The sequence below is a fragment of the Leiobunum rupestre genome, chromosome 3, assembly GCF_980474605.1.
Source record: "Leiobunum rupestre chromosome 3, qqLeiRupe1.1.hap1, whole genome shotgun sequence".
NCBI classification, from domain to species: Eukaryota; Metazoa; Arthropoda; class Arachnida; order Opiliones; family Sclerosomatidae; genus Leiobunum; species Leiobunum rupestre.
The window spans coordinates 30,523,897-30,542,301 of NC_143386.1; the positions used below are offsets into that span (position 1 = coordinate 30,523,897).

The 18,405-nt window shown below is 32.6% G+C and overlaps 1 protein-coding gene across 1 annotated transcript in view; it reads right to left on the reverse strand.

Moving 5' to 3' along the window:
- Window positions 1–18,405, reverse strand: part of LOC149951451 (aquaporin AQPAe.a-like) — a 30,386-nt gene that overhangs the window by 2,417 nt on the left and 9,564 nt on the right. The window contains exon 2 of the mRNA XM_090170028.1: window positions 589–669. Coding sequence (XP_090026154.1) covers window positions 589–669 — 81 coding nt within the window. The remainder of the gene's footprint in view (window positions 1–588; window positions 670–18,405) is intronic.

An 18,405-nucleotide genomic window follows, 5' to 3' on the forward strand; every position in this document is an offset into this window, starting at 1 on the left:
TTTTTATTTCAACGCAAGCAACATCTATTGAAAAAAGAGCTACTTCATGTCGAGCCGTTACATGCTTTAAGTACAGAAATCGCAAAAACGTCTTTAGTGCATCTGCAAACCTCTCTCTAAAATTTTGCTATTTATTGAAAGGACGTAGAACACTCAACGTTAATTTAGTCCAAAAGCCTTGATAATGAATCAGTTAATTATAATACTTTCTAGTGACCAGATAATTCAAATATTTTCCAGTGATCAGATAATTCCAATATTTTGTAGGGACCAGTTTTGGTAATTGGTAGACGTCAGGAACTCTTAAGGTTCACTGATCCCAAACGCCATTTTATTTAATTACTTTTTCCATCAGTAGCGTAGCCCAAGAGGTATTCTCGCTACCCTTCCATCAGCTTGGTTAGTATTTAACAAGATAAATTTAAATGGGTAGAAACTAAAGTCTGTTAGGCAAAATTATCCGTGTCTTTTAATACTTCTAATGGAGTAAGTGGTTTATCGGGGTCGCTACCGTAGGGCACTTTTTCGAGCAGTAGTCTTCAATCGAGACAAAATAATAAGGCATTGATTGATGTGTGTCTAACTTACCCAATGGTTATCCCAGTTATTTGCCATAACTGACGGGCCGAATGATCGGGCTGTGTTCATACTGGCACCTGTGTAGCGAATCTGAAATGAAAACGGCTCATTAAATATATTTTTCTAAAAAAAAGTGTAATTTCTATTTGGACTTAGAATAGATCTACTTATAAATTAATTTCTTAGTAATAAGCAGATCCCACAGACTAGGTTAGTTAAATATACTAGACTGAAAATCAACACATCTTTAAAATGATATATGCAGACAGGTTTTGCCGGGACATGTGGGGAAAACTGGAAAAAATGGAAAAAATTCTTTTTATGCTAAATTAATCATTGGTATATCCAAGAATGTATTGAAGTTACTAAGAATATTTGAGCAAAGCATTAACCCCTGGTACCATCCTCACAGCTTTTGTGGAGAACGTTCGTCTGCATTTAAGGGGCATTCAAGGTTATACCATTTAGCAAACTTGAATGGGAAAGCAGACGAATTTAAGCTCCAAAGGTTGCAAGGATGGGAATCAGAATCCTGTAGTCCAATATTCCTAGTAACTTCAATACATTCTTGGTATATCTATTAAGTGACAAATTTGGTCATTGCAAATAGGAGAGATGGAAAAAATGCCCGAAGAAGAGTGAATAGAATAGAAGAATATACTGCTTTTATTATTTATTTTTTATTGAATTTGGCCACTAGAGGTGGAAAAACCCATGGAAGTACGATTTTCCACACGGTTTTTAACAGGAAAACAATAGGTGGAAAAATTTAGTTTTTTCAACCCGGTTTTTTCCTAGAAAAAATCGCGGTTTTTCCACCCTTGGCAAAATTGTGCCAACCCTGTATGCAGATAAAATTTTGTAATTACATTTCCGACTATGTGGGATCGGCTTTTTCCCAATGCCTAATTTGGAACAGACCAGATTTACAGTACAATTTTATCGTGTTAAATATTTGGATTTGACCCTAATAATGTTTTGTGGAGTGTGGAATTGTAAAAGTTAGGGTGGTGAGGACACGCTTTGGGTTTGAAAGACTGGCGATGTCGCACGCTTAGCTCTTATCAAATCAAAGTAAAATCTGTTTTAAGTGTCGTCTTCCTGATCAGTAAAGAATGCTTAGAACTGAGATTACTTTCCCATTGTTTATTTTGATCGCGCCCAACACGGACTTCGTCCTCAAATCGAGTCAATTTTTCAATTTATACAAACAGGATGTATGCTGTTGGATTCGCGCTTCTTCAAAATGACACCGCGTTTCTATTGGCCACGCTACTCGCGTTTCACCATAAGTTTACTGAGCGAAGTTTTCAACGATAGAGGGCATTTAGATTCTACGTAACAAATATATATTTCGATTTCTCATCATTTTAAATTATAATTTATGAATCAACAAGTCAGTTATTTAATTTCATGGCCCAGTTTATTCATTGCTTTTTATCAGTGTATTCATTATTCATCAGTTTATTCATTATTTATCAGTTTATTCATTATTTATCAGTTTATTCTTTATTTATCAGTTTATTCTTTATTTACCAATTTATTCATTATTTATCAGTTTGTTCAATATTTATCAGTTTATTCGTTATTTATCAGTTAATTCATTATTTATCAGTTTGTTCAATATTTATCAGTTTATTCGTTATTTATCAGTTAATTCATTATTTATCAGTTAATTCATAATTTATCAGTTTATTCATTATTTAACAGTTTATTCATTATTTTTCAGTTCATTCTTTATTTGTCAGTTTATTCATTATTTATCAGTTTTTTCTTTAATTATCAGTTTATTCTTAATTTATCAATTTATTCATTAGTAAATCAGTTAATTGTTGTACCAGTTTTATGGTTTTACTGATTTTTATTAATTGATTTTACCAGTTTGTTATTAATTGATTTTACCAGTTTGTTATTTGTTTTATCCAGTTTTATGGTTTTACTAATTTTTATTAATTGATTGCACCAGTTTGTTATTTGTTTTATCCAGTTTTATGGTTTTACTAATTTTTATTAATTTATTGCACGAATTTGTTAATTGTTTTATCCAGTTTTATGGTTTTACTAATTGTTATTAATTGATTGCACCAGTTTTTAATTATTTTATCCAGTTTTATGGTTTTACTTATTTTATTAATTGATTGAACCAGTTTGTTAATTGTTTCATCCAGTTTTATTAATTGATTGGATCAGTTTGTTCATTGGTTTTTACAAATTTTACTGTTTGTTTATGCTATTTTTAATTGATTGGATCAGTTTGTTCATTGGTTTTTTAAAATTTTACTATTTGTTTATGCTATTTTTAATTTATTGAACCAGTTTGTTAATTGCTTTCCCGAGTTTTATTAACCAGTTTTATGATTGCTCGAACCAGTTTTATAATTGCATGAAGCAGTTTTATTAATTGCATGAAGCAGTTTTATTAATTGCATGAACCAGTTTTATCAATTGCTTGAACCTATTAATTTACTTAAAAACGAGGGGATAAATGCATTGTTTGTAAGTTCAGATAATTAACACAAAATATTCCATGAAACTGCATGTAGTGACTCTCTGACCAGAAGGACCAGTTTGATAATTGACGAGGTGACGTCATGAGATATACCTGTCACGTAATCGACTTCAAAGAAATATTTCCCAGAATGATATTTGATCACGAGTAATTTAACCTATTGTTACTCTTCAAGGCCTTTTTAACAAATGTCTCTTTAGTAACGTCATCATGCGTTCAAGTCGGCTGTGATTTCTAAATTTAGAACTACCCGAGTATAAGTGGCGAAAACATCAACTTCTTATTTAAATAAAATAGACGTCATCAGGGAAACAAAGGAAGCAAATAGTGTCATTACGTTTGTCATTCTTATTTGAAGCCTTAAATTATAGGCTTTTTGTGTCTTTTTACGGGGTTTCACCCGCCATTTCCTATCTCTAAATTAGAGTTTGTCCAATTCCGTGTCTATTCAAAAGCGTTACGGACAAGGTGTTTCCCTAAAACACTCAAATAAGATTTTAAACGTTTATTGGCGAGCGTTAAAAAGCTCAAAATAGACCTAAAAAACTGTGAAAATAACTGTTCTATGTTCTCGATGTGGTTTGGCAAGTTAAAGGCTAGTCATTTATCGTCTCCTTTTTTTTGTTATTTTGCATTTCCCTTTCATGGCGATTTTGAGACACGCGCCGTTGAGCTTCTTTTGTAAGCCTTCAAAAGTCGTGAAAATAAAATAAAAATCATGACCACACTTTTATATACTTTTTAAGGCGTCCAAGGTTTTGTATGGCAGCGTAATGTGTAGCTATGTTGACATTGAATACCATAAAAATAAATTGAAACCCGTGTTATAACCGTAGAGTTTACGATTAAGTTGTTTTTTCGTTGTAGAAATTATATTTATTTCAAGCTTTTTAACACGCCGATTAAATCATCTGAAACTAATTGACCGTTTAAGTTTATTTTTTTTTCATATTCTTTACATCATTAAATAAATTATTATTAAAAGGGTTTAAATTAAAAAAAGAAAAATGATTAATTTTCTATTTGGTCCCATTTTGATATTTCTTTTAGGAAAATAAGATATTTTCATTTTATGACAGTCGTGATTAGCCAGAAAATCTTGACATTTTTCATTTGTTCTTAACCTTACAATGAACCGTGAACCCTGGTCTTTCATCAGAAACTTTTATTTTATGAAACTGTTACAAGTTCAAACATGTAGAAACCCCAAATTGCATCATGTCTTAACTTCATTTAATTCAAAGACACTTAAAGGGAATATAACCCTAGGTATTTGGTGTGGAACACCAACTTTTGCAGCTCTGGCCGCTCTTGCCTTTAGCTTTTTAAAATATTTGGCGCCACTGCACAGGGAAATTTAAAAAAATTAAGAAATATTGTTTTATCCAGGGCCCGCACCTGTTCTAACCGGCCCTGCACCTTTAGTCTCTCATAACAAAATGCAATAAATACGTACAAGAATCTATAAATTCAAATTTAGTGTTGTTAATTTTCCAGAAAATGTTCCGGAAAAATAAAAAATTGAAACATAATTTACTTTTTAAGGGCTTTTAATTTTTTAAACTTTTTATCGATATAAAATGTCTAATAACAGTAAACATACTACAAAACATTAATAGTGTTACATTGTTAATCAGTTTAAAGCTAGTCTAGAGGTTTAGTTTTACTTTTAGATTCGAAAAAATTAGGAGAAAATTCCGCTTTATTTAAATTTGCAAACAATATATTAGACTAATCATGGAATTAAAACCTACTTTTAAATACGGAAAATTTTCCGGAAAAAAGGCCTCGGTCATTTTCCGGAAAATTTTCCGACTTACAACACTATTCAAATTGCAAAATTATTTAAATACAAAACAGTTTCAAAAGTGGTCCTGAATAGGTCTGAAATACGTCACCGTGGGCGTAATAACTATCTCCGACGTCAGAACGGTAAGTGCTTTACCTACGTACACCTACCGTGTTTAGAAGGAACCTGCGCGTGAGAGTTTCAGGCCAAAAGATCTATTTTCTGCCAGCTTTATTTGAAGGAATTCGGAGGCTACAGTCCTAAAATTCCCCATTTCTTTTGAGCCAATCTTTTATGGAGCGAGAAAATAAAAGGTTCTCTTGAATTTATTTTGCACCAAGTCCTATCAAGAACGGTTTTATGTTACCGAGAACGTACGAGTCGACGTTTACAAAATTAAGTACAAGCTAGGCCTGACTGAAAATCGGAATTCAAATTGAATCAGTAACGCCATCTGTCGGCCAGTGTTGTTTTAAAATGTTTTATTGACGCAATAATTGATAATCTACTGTTATTTTATTTTTGATTAATTTAAAAATGATATCATAAAATACAACTTCTAATTAAAGTTGCCAGATCTAAATATATACTTTAATTAATCTTTTCCAAAACTAATTATAGATTAGTTGTAAAAAATTAAAAGAGAATGTTCTAACAACGTATACTAGATGGCGCGCTATGCAATTGAGAGAAATGGAAAGTGACCGTTTGAGCGGGCAAAAAAGGGAGACTAGTACGTTCTCACTAAGCTAAATACGTTCTTCGGCACTACCTATGGTTGCCTAAAAAGCTTATATCACAGTCTAGCTGAGCTAAGCGCAATCGGGGAAGAAGAACAAAGGATACCGCTCTTTGGCGTTGTGTCAAACTGTACTTCAAAAACCCAGCGAGCGACTAAACAGCGTAAACGGCCGTTGAAGTTTACATGGGTTTTCATTTTATTCTTTTTTTCTAAGTTTATGTTCTCTTAAACGTCTGCTTTTAGAAATTAGGTACGAAAGTGTTTTTCTGCTTATACTCGGTTGCAACCTCCGAAAGGGCAAATAGCTTTTAAATAATACAGTTAACATTAACTAACCAAATTTAGATAACATTGATACTAGTAACTTCAACAGACAAAATTCCAAATTTCCCAATTAAGCATGTATATATTTTTAAAATGTACTAAAATTTCTTTCTAAGGTTGCAACTGACTATAGAACAGCTATTAACCCTATTTTTGTTTAAATTGTAATTTAGCATTTAATTATATTAGGTTTAAGTATAAATGTCTGTATTTACATTATGTCGTTAACATTTTGCCCAAAACACTATTTTCTAACGGTAGGTGGCTCTGATATCAATTTAGTTTGTCGCATATAAACCTCAAATGTTCAAAGCATTCATATAACCTCTAATATTTCTGTTGCCAACTAAAGGATTCAAATATCGGCCGCTCCCTCCAATGGCTTCGGACATTTTCGGAGCCACTTACATTGTTAGTGGTTTGTTGTTGAAGTTAACTCATGTAATACCCAAAAATGGGGGGGGGGCTTTTTCGTAAAAACTTAAAATTCGCCTTGATAAAATTGAGAATAAAATTTAAAAATCAGTAAACATTTCGAAATTAAATAAAAATTAAGTACAATTTCAGAAAATTTATCGAACTTTTCCCAATAAAATTTAAGAAACTATTTAAAATTTCTACTTGATGAAATTTGGGAAAGTTTTTCGAAATTCTTCTTGATACAATTTTATAAAATATTTCGAAATTAAGACTACCGGGAAAGTTTGAAACCTAATTCTTAAATTTAATGAAATTTTAAACAGACACGACACTAGTCTGGGATCAACAGTTTGCCATAAAGTCTGTACATAAATAAATAAATTTTTGGCCAAAAGTATGTTTATCATATAATTAAAGTAATTAAGATAAAGGGCTAGTGTTCCGTTTTCAGGTTCAGCGATAATATTTTTTTAAATAAGCATAATTTAGTAATTGCGTGACGGAGGTTATGGTTCTTACGCGTGTCTTTAATTTCGCGATTTAAAAATATAAAAGTTGCAAAAGTTGGCCAAGGGTTAAAATTATACACGGGGGTTTCCTAATTAGACTTATCGCTTAATTAGAAGCTACAATATAAAACCAACCTTGTCACCCTTTGCTAACGTTGTTTTAAAGACGACTTTCAAATGATGGTGGCCCTAAAAAGTAATTGACACCTTCTCGAAGGATAATTTAATGTCCCGTAGTTTATAATCGCGGTTTCCGTCTGGAAAAAAACGAGGCTAATGTCATAATTATGGTTATTATATTCTTTTTCGCCTTTTTAATATGTCGAAGAAAGTTAAATGGTTTATCACGTTTTGGCGTAGGTGGCATAACTAGTGAGGTTTCGTTTATAGCTAGAAACTGTTGCATCGTGGGTTCTTAAAGGCAGTTGGAATTCTTGTAAGACAATATTTAAAGGGAGTATAAACTAAACTCTATTTATGGTTAATCATTGAATTTCACCAGGTTTAACAGAAGCTTGTGGTAACTGGCGTTAGTTACGTTTAGCAGATAATTTTTCTGCTTAGAATATATAATCTTTAAAAGCGTAGTAGACATTTTTAACCATTCTTGAAACTCGGCCAGCTGAAACAATTGCATTAAAAGTTGCTAAATTACTTGAGGGTGGTGTCAAGGGTATTAGCCTAGAACTTTTTCAAAGCAGATCCATTCTAGTGAAATAACTAATAAGCTAGGTGACGTAAGAATTATGTTTTAGAGGCTAGAGAGTCAATTTTTACAAATTATTTAAGCGTTCTTGTAAGAAAAACCGCAATAATTCTTAAAATGTTTTGCAAAGAACCTCTTTTTAAACCTGAGTCACTAGGAGATAGATATTTTTAACAATTCCCGAAAAAAAAAGAGGAGCTATTGTTCTTGCAAGACTAGACAAGAATTCTTACCATTCTTGCCAGAACTTAAAGTTAAATCTGATAGTTTTTCCTTAAGTTATTCACACGAGCGAATATTTTTTTGGAAAAGTTCAATATAAGAATAACCTATATATAAATAAAATTAAGGCATAATTAAAAGCCATCGATAGCAGTAGAAATTAAGGTTTATTCCCGACATATCTTATAGGTCTTATATTGTTCATGCTCATATCCCTACACTTCCTGGTCGTCTTTGAATGTCTCGTACATTTAAAAATTAACCGGAACATATTTAATAATAGCCGTATTATATACACAGCAGGGTCTATTGTCTTCCGAGGCCCACTAATTGGAAGTACAGGCTAAAGGAAGAATTCGACTGGGGTACTCGGCTCTACTGGCGATTAGCAGAATGGTTTCATGACGGTTTTCGTAACAAAAATGAAGTCATTAGGCAAATTGTTGCATTGTAACGTAAGCGCTACTCTCCCAAATTGGCTAGGGCCATTTTCGGCAGGTCCTCTGTTATGGAAAACGTAAAAGGTTTTATAATCTGCCATTGTAGAACACAATTTTTGGATGTTCTTTGTTTACTTATTCGGTAGACTCACTTAGTGATATTGAATTTTAAAGCGATACTCTCCGTATTAACGATCCTGTCTTTGTTTATGCGAGTTATTATTATAATTATCTAAGAGACTATGAACATAGACTATACACTAACTAATACGCCATAAATTAACTTGGCGCTGTGTGTTTCTCGCGGGTAATTATACTTCAGAAATTTCATTTTGGTAGCTTTTTACAATTGAACCAAGGCTTAGGTAAAATTAAATACTTATAGGTAACGGCGATTAATTGCATCAGAATTTAAAATTAATGTTTTACTTCTAATTTATGAGCGTCAACCCTAATATATGGTTAATTTGTAGGAACTCAAAGATATACCGTGCTGATTTGATTGACCTTTGAGCCAGGCTAAAAATCGTTGTCCCTAAGTATAAATAAATACAGTTTTGCCTAACTAAGAAAAATATTAATAATAGATTTAATTTTAGACGTTTTCTCCATAATTTAAAGTAGCATTATATTTTTCCAGTTTTGAGAATAATGTGAAATTACAATAGGAAGCGCTTACCGTGAAGGCTGTGAGGTATACCAGACTTATTTACCCGCTTTTATACCCTAACATGGCGGCGTATTTTCACGTGCAAAATGAATTTTAAGATCCCCTAATTTAATGCTAAATTAATAAGGTCCATTCTTCAGCCTTGGCGAAAAAAATTACAGTTAAACTTGCATTAATTTGTACGTTATAATTTCGATTATGCACGAGCGTGTCTGGAAATAATTTAACGAAAGCGTGCTCTTCACCGGAAACAATTGCATGATTAAAGTAAAATAATAAAATTAAGATGAAGTCTTGCAAAGAATTAAATAACAACATTATTCACTCTTTTATTCTTAATATCTCCCAAGCCACGCTTGGTTTTTTCCTCACGCAAAGACCCATTGTCTTTTATTCGGCGCCCAATTTGCATTATTATATTCTCGGACATAGTTGCCAGACGTACGATAATTATTGTAAACGTCGATAATTTTTATCCAATTTGTATTCAGTGCGATAATTTCCACTGCCTACAGTATAAACTTGTGTATTATTCTTTTGATAATTCGGTTTGCGATTACGATATAATAGATCTTTTTAGAATTTAGCTAAAACTAGTTAAAATTTTAACTATTAATAATGGAATTTCGTTTTAGTGAAGGTTTTTTCAAACAGGCTTAACTTTATTTAAGTCTAATAAAACAGTTTGACCATTTTAACCCCAATATTTCGACCAAATTCAAATTTACAAGCGTGCAATAGTAATTTATTTTCCTAAAATCGATAATGTTTTGGGACATTGTCCAATAATTTTCCTGGTAGCATTGCCTCTAATTTCGATATCAACTTGGAATACAAATTCCGTATTATTAACAGAGACCAAATACCTACAAAATCTTGGCATGTCTTGGCTTATTATTGAGTTAATTATTTGCGGGTTAAGCACGTGCAAACTATTATTTATCATTTTTCTTTCTTCGTAAATTTTCCGTATTTCATTTGATACCTTCAGGCCACGAGGTAGTAAGTTATTTCCAAAACAAAACGACCTTCGAAACGTATTTTTTATCGAGTTTTTCGTCAAAATAATCAATCGAAACACAGATGAGCCAACAAATTCTTTTTTAACGTTGGCATGAAAACCCGAATCTTTTTATGGATTTTTTGGGAACAGTCGATAATTTTGTCATGTTTATTAATGCTTAGAAACAATTGTAACTCTCCGCGTTATGTAATATCATATTTTATATTCGTGTTGATCTCCATAATTAAGGTTTATAAATGCTATAATTTAAATTTAAAATAGTTTTGTTGAATATTTATTTTATCTTCGTACATTTTCTGATTTTTTTTTTATTTTAACGATTACAATTTCGAAATATTTTATAAAGTTTTGTCAAATAGAATTTTGAACTTTTTTTAAAAATTATATCAAAAATAAATTTGAAAAATGTACAAAAAATTTATTTTTCTGAATATTTTCTGAAATTTTATTTTGGTAATTATTTCATTTCCAAATGTTTTATGAGATTTTTAATCCTGTTGTCGATTTTATCAAGCAGAATTTGGTAATATTTCCCACAATTTAAAATTAAACTTTCTTTTGATAATAAAATAAAATTTTAATTTTTAATAAAGTACCATTTTCACAATACCTATTTTTTCGTCAGATTCATGAACTTTTTACCATTTCATAATCATCAACGTATAGTATTACGTAAGATCATGTATTGTTTCAGATCATGGTATTGTTTCAGATCATTGTATTGTTTCAGATCATGGTATTGTTTCAGATCATGGTAATGTTTCAGATCATGTATGGTTTCAGATCATGGTATTGTTTCAGATCATGGTAATGTTTCAGATCATGAATTGTTTCAGATCATGTATTGTTTCAGATCATGGTAATGTTTCAGATCATGTATTGTTTCAGATCATGGTAATGTTTCAGATCATGTATTGTTTCAGATCATGGTAATGTTTCAGATCATGTATTGTTTCAGATCATGGTAATGTTTCAGATCATGTATTGTTTCAGATCATGGTAATGTTTCAGATCATGTATTATTTCAGGAATCTGTGAAAGCGAGCTTTATCAGATCGAATTTCGTAAACGTCACGTTTTTTATTTTTAATGCATTTCTGCAGACTCGCGGAGTCTTTTGCCGAATCGATTTATTGACATCTGTGTCTGTGACCCGCGACACTCGAATTTTTAACGTAAACAACCCCCAATCAATGTCGTCACTCGGGACGTGAGCGCGATTACCAACACGCCATCTACTTTTAATGTGTTTACCTCCAAAATTCGGTTAATGGTACTTTAATTTTTGTCATTTTGTTCAAAATGATTAAAATTTTGGGTAAAATCGCGTTATTTTCCCTGATTTTAAAATATTCTAGGAGCGCGGTAATGTTATTTTCAATGATTTGTTTGGTATACTATATTTAAGCAGTTTGACGTCACGCGGTACCTTTGGCTATGGCCGCCATGCTGGTAATCTTTTTTCCAATTGGAAAAAGCATGGGTGACGTATTATATACGTCATGCTGCCAAGTCCCTATAAGACGTAGACTCCAAAGACCAAATAAAGAATCATTTAAAGGGAGTATGGACTAAATCAAAAAGCATCTGCCAACCCAAGCTACGGTGGTTTTTAACGTAACTAGCGCCAATTATTCTTAGCCTCTGTTAAACCTATAGGGTCTGAAATTTTAAATATGTTGATTCACCCATTTTGGAGTAATGCCAATGATATCAAAAGTTAAGCACGGAATTTAGAGCAAGTATACCAAAAAGTATAAAAAAAAAGAATAATAAATAACATAATAATAATACATAAATTTCCTATTGTTTTAAAGCTAATTTTTATTCTGTAATAATAAAAAATGACCAAAAAATCATGATCAGTCAAAAATTATGTGTGCAGAAGAGGCTGCTACCGAAAATCGAAATATCAAACTATCGATAGAATTGGTCAAATTCAAAATCGTGGCGGTCTGTAATGCCGACGTCAGTGAATTTAATGAAATGCTTCGACATACGGTCGATGGTGCCAATTTATGTCTTGGGCACTAAAAGAGTAAACAGGTCCGCTTAAGCATTTAGTTTATGATTTGACGGCCACTACTTAAAATTGAACTTACACAATCGTTAGTTTGATATTTCGATATCCGACCCTTCTCCACATGCACTTTGCCCTTTTTGACAAATCGATATTTTTTTGTCATTTTTGATTTTTACAAAATAGCCGGAAGGCTGGGAACTATCCCACGATTGCGCCATAAAATAATTACGACCAATAATTTTTGCTAATTGACATACTTATCGTTATTATGTTACATCTGATAATATTAATAAAAAAGTAAAAAAGTTCCGAAACTAACAATTTCTACAAAAATGTAATTGTACAAGAAATTATAACGATAATTTTCCGAACTTATTTGATTTAATTTAATTATTTATCAAATTAAGTTAAAAAAAGTATAATTAAATTTTCCAGTTTAGTAAGTTGAACATATATTTTTTCTCTAAATTATGTTTATCGGTTGTATTTTTATTCTTTTCTAAAAGCCGAAGGTTTGACCCTGAATACACCTGCGTTCCAAACCATGAATAATTGAATATAATCGAAAATCAATTCTAACAAAATTACATCTAAAGAAACGAATACAATATCGGAAAAGATCTGAAAATTTTAAACCAAATTTTTCTAAATGTCATGTAATCTTTTGAAATAGTCGTTCATAATCTGAAAACCCGACGTTTTGTTTTGCAAATCTCTGTTGAATGTTCTTTCGGCGTACGTTGAAAATAGACTGTATCATCTAAGCCATAAGTAAAATAATAAGCGTAAGTGTGACACTGAGGATTTCGGTTGCGGCGTGATTGTGAGGTTCGTTGGCTAAATTTCTACCATGTTAGTGTAAATGCGATAAATAGTCAATTTTATTTCCCGATTTCACAATTAATCCTTATTTTGCCAAAGCGTTATTTTATTTTTTAAAAGAGTTGCGATTGTTAATAAGCATGGCTGCTCCGTTAAAAAACGATAACGGAAGATATATATCGGCCATCGTTACTGAGCATAGTTCGAAAGACTAGAGGTATACTATTTACTCATCAGCCATGTAATAATTTAAATGGCCATTGGTGAATCCCAGGTTTCGTGTTATCTCGGCGTAATCTTTCTGCTATCTCGACGTAATCTTCGCGTTATCTCGGCGTTATCTTAGCGTTATTTTAGCGTTACCTCGACGTAATCTTAGCGTTACCTCGATGTAATCTTAGCGTTATCTTGGCGTAATCTTCGTGTTATCTCGGCGTAATCTTAGCGTTACCTCGATGTAATCTTAGCGTTATCTCGGCGTAATCTTCGTGTTATCTCGGCGTAATCTTAGCGTTACCTCGATGTAATCTTAGCGTTATCTCGGCGTAATCTTCGTGTTATCTCGGCGTAATCTTCGCGTAATCGATATACAGACAAACGGGAGAAACAGGCTATCATTATTACAATTAGCGTTTGAAAATAAGAAGTTTCATACTTATGGGTAATATTTTACTTATGCTGATAGAGCGGGACTTTCCGGATCGTGATAGCCAAAGGGAAAAACGGCAATTTTTATGAAAAGGAGGATGCAGGGATCTGTCACACCCCTTTTTCTAAACATCATTTTCATTTTTCGCGTTTGAAATAATTGTAATTTTGACGCCGGTCTCGCAAACACCGCAGGCTTTGTTCAACGAGGACTGCTTTTACATTGAAACGTGTCTATTAAATCATCTTGTCACGTGGATTATAGACCGATGTTACGGTTGCCCCAGGGGCCCCGTTTTGCGCGGATAAATTATCATTTGACTAATCATGTAATCGCGAAAAATGTACACTAGGCTTTTGTTGAATCCGCGATATGAATATTGAATCGATAAAGTATGTATGAGGCGAATCTTGATCTTGGAATAACAAGCTTATTAAATTTCAAGGATGAAAAAATTGTTATTCGATTTAGAAAATATTAACAAAAACAGAGTTATCTATTTTGGTTATACTACACTTTGATCTTAGTCAAAACGACAAAAACACATATTATTATTTTTTTTAATATTATTTTAAATTAAATCATTTTTTTGTGCAAACTAAACTATTTCCGAGGTGCTTATCTAAACATAAATGTTTTATTTATGTTTTTCAAAAGGCAATTTACATAATTACACCAAATGCTATACAGCAAAGAAACGTATCTGAATTGTTTCATTGATAAAAGTTTAACATATTCGTAGCAATCAAACGTTTGTCCAATTTAAACCAAATCACAGCGAAACAAAATTACCCCATTTTATTCATTGCTATAACAACAATCGTAAATTCTAATAAAATATCGAGGTTAAGTACCCAACGTCATTACGAACGGGAACGGCAAGGCTAGACGTTTTGAAGATACCATTAAATCTTCTACAACACCACGCTTAACCTCGCTAATTTCAGGGTTCACAGTTGGAAAAAGGATGAAGTAAAGAGGTTAAGCATCGCTCTGTTCGGGGAATTTCGTAAGGCTTTTACAGCGGTACCAAGTTAACTTGACGAAATTCGGGTAGTTATTAATCCACGGCCGCGAGCGACGAAATCGACTTTATCTCATCCAGGTCATACTTTCAAGTTAAGTAGTCCCTTTGATCGGCTTCTAGGAGCCTCTGAAGACGTTCTATCTTGGCAGCGCTACGAGTAAAAAGGGTTTTTTCCCCTGTCTGTCGCGCACATCTGTCCCAGAGATAGAGATTGGTCCCCTATATTCCATTATCAAATAGTAATTGCCAAAAACACACCATGCCATTTTTTTTAGACAACGGGTCTGCTTTCGACTGCCCTTATTAAATGGTTGATTTGTAAGGAGAAGGACCAGGGTAGGGCGGGAAGTTAATGACTACGATTGTTATGTATTTGATGTATGTAAGAGTGTCACCGACCCGCGCTTTATTACTCAGATTGATTCAGCTTCGCCATTGTTTGTTCCTGCTAAACCTTTGAGCGATTTTATTTTGCGGGAATTTCAAAATTTTAATTTCGAGAAAATTTTGAGAAAAATATATTTTAAATTAATTTGATTTAATTAATATCATTGGATGAAATCTATGTATCTTTCTAACTAATTATCTTCTTTTGATATCATGAGCTTGTTTCAATGGAGTTATTTTGAATAATTTTAAAAATTGTAGAGATTAACGGTAATATAGTGAGTGTAGGGAGCTGTTGGCTCGCGTGGCATGAAGGTCTTGCCACCACTCTCTTACGCATTGTAACCCGGCCATCTGTTTAAGGGTATTAAAAGTTGCTCGATCGTGGTACCTTAGCTTAACTGACTAAGAGCAAAATATATTCTGTAAAAATAAAGAATATTTAACGTATTTCAAGGAATTTATTTTAAAATGTCCAAAATTGTTTACGTAGCAATTAAAATTCGGATTATTTAATGAACTTAAAGGGAATAAATTTAAAATGACCAAAATAATTGATTTATCAATTTAAAGAAATCTTAAGAAGAAGTTTAATATTAATTTACATTATCACGTAAAAAATTAAAAACCATGATTTAAAACAAATTTATTTTTCTGTGATTAGTTTGATCATAGCTAAAAGTCAAGCGTATTGTAAGAAATGGGGTTAACATTATAGAATTATGACGTCACGTGAAAGCTACGTTTAATACAAAAATTAATTTTAAATCAATCGATAACTTAAAGGGAATATAACCTCAGGTTTTTTGGTGTGGAACACCAACACTTCGACCATTTCCCGCTCCCTTCTATGGCTTCAGATATTTTTGGCGCTGGTTAGTGATTTCCCGCCAAAATTGTTAACATAAAAAAAAGTTAAAAAAGGTTATATTCCCTTTAAGAAATTCCCATAATATTTGATATAGTGTGTAGCTCATTTTTAATTGTCGTCAAAGGTAAACAATTTCGCATACAACCTGTGCTATTATCGTCTGAACAATGAGGTGGGAGCTTTAGAAATTTTTGACAAAGATCCAAAATGTCCCTTCTTTTAAATGGTTTCTGTAGGACACATTCCTTCGAATTTATCGTTATTTCGAAGCTATTAAAACAATATAATAAATAGCCTCTATTGTTACGCAATTTTTGTCGAAACGTAACTCTGAATGTCTGAATGTAAACGATTTATTTATACAACGGCCGTCGGTGTCGTAGCCTTCGATTTATCGAATAGCTGCCGTTCTACCCTTTTTCCTCGTCGATAATTACAAAGTGGAAGGGGGGAACTTCATCATATTTAATCTAAACGTTGTGGATTCTAATTTGAATATTCACGCGTCTTTGTCGGGGGCGGACGCTTCTGGTGGTTGCGGTATTATATAATCAAAGAGGTGTAAATTAAATTCCAGCCTCCGTCTTTCCCCGGTTTGACCCTAATTAATAAATAGTGTCGCCGTGTGAGGCCGCCACCCGTCTTTTAATGACGTGCTTGCCCGAATTGCCTTCTATATAGTCTTTACACCGAGAGTTTGCCGAAATACTTCGGGAAATATGTACGACGTAATATCAGAGGTCTATAAAACTCTCTTTTGTTCTAATTCTTAGTTTTATAATAAGCGTACTATACTCACAAGGAGAGTACCCGAGGTGTTTATTGGCGATTTTCTTCAAAGTCGGGCATAATATGAGATATATGAAATTTCCCAAAAGGAGACTTTGGACTACTCAATCGATTTGCCATGGCAACCGAAAATGTTTTGGACCACTTAAAACAAAAATTAGATTTTATTAAAAAATTGTAACCATTTTACATCAAAAATGTTCCGATTTACCCAAACTTGATGGCATTTACCTAATTGTGGTCCAAATTACCGATTTCGTGATTTAAAAAAAAAACAATTCGTAGCTAGGACCCTGTGAAACCGATAAAATGGAATTTTATTGTTTTAAGTGATCAAAAACATTTTCGGTTGGCATGGCAAATCGAATGGGTAGTGCAAAGTCTCCTTTTGGAAATTTTATATCTCATATAGGTCTACATTACGCCCGACTTTGAACAAAATCGGCAATAAACCCCTCGGGTACTCTCCTTGTCAGTTGCAGGTTAAGAATGGTAAAATATCTAGTATTTTAGAAATAATAGGATTTTAAAAGACGAAATACTTCAATTGAAGTATCTAGTCATTTAAAATCATAATATTTCTATAATATTATTCTCAACCATAACTTCAAAATAATTTAAAGTTAATGATCAAAATTGCTAGTACATTTTGTACGCGCTATTTTGAATAAGACCTTACTAGGTCTCCTACGTTATTTTAAGGCACAGTTATGAATGAAGTTTTTAACCTAAAACAAGTTTCCACGTGTACTACCTCTCAATTTGTGCTTCCAGATTACAGATCAGACATCAGATTATCCGCTTTTAACCCCAGATATTCTCAGATAAGTTGATATGGTTAAAAATGCCTCACAGTTATCGATTTTACATATTTTAATTATTAAAGTCCTTTTAATATTTAAATTATTGTTTATTTTGATTTACTTGCAAGATTATTTAAATACTCAATTTATTAGTCAGTTAACATGTATATAATTGGGGTGGCGGAGTGGTTAGCGCTTTCGCCTCGCAGCGAGAGGAGCCGGGTTCGATCCCAGCTTGTGGCACTGAGTGAGAACTCGGAACTACTCCTTCCGCGTTGAGTTTGCAAGTTCTCTCCCCACTGATTAAAGGGGTTTTACGATTTTTTCCCCTTCCATAAAAACTTGTTGAGGTTAACGGTAATAGTTAGTTTAGGGAGCTGTTGGCTCGCGTGGCATGTAGGGCTTGCTACCACCCTCCTACGCAATGTAACCCGGCCACCTGTTTAAAGACTTAATAAGTCACTAGATGACTTGGGCCTAAGGTGGTGCCTTGGGCATTAGCCTAGCTGATTATTATTATTTATTATATATCTAACTGAATCTATTATTGATAACGAATAAGTTCAGATCGATTAGTTTGGATAATGAATCAAAAACAAATTGAGATCAGATTGCGGTGTGAGTGGAAATAACTAACTGATTCTCTTCAGATACCAGAAAATTACGACCTAAATAACTTACAATTCACATTAAACCACGAATACTATTTCAAGTAACTTCAATGTCAAAATAATAATAAAATGTAAAAGAATTATTAATAAGAGTGGCTTTAACCAATTTCTAAAATTAGAACATAACCAAATCGTACATTGACCCAACACTAAATGATTCCCGTGAAAACCTGAGCTTCAAAAAAGTGTACCTTATAATTTCAACTCGTCAATTCAAATAAGAGCTCAAAGGAATTACAGTGTCGTCAATAAGTTTTAAATTTAAAATCGAAATAACACTAACTTATCATTATATAAAAATATCCCCAAAATATACTTTGGGTAAATTCCCGTTTGGTCTTTGAATCAAAGCTCCATATTTGGACAATGTATATTTACCTCTTCGATAATGATTATAGTTTTAAGAAGTTTCTAAGAATCGATAAATAT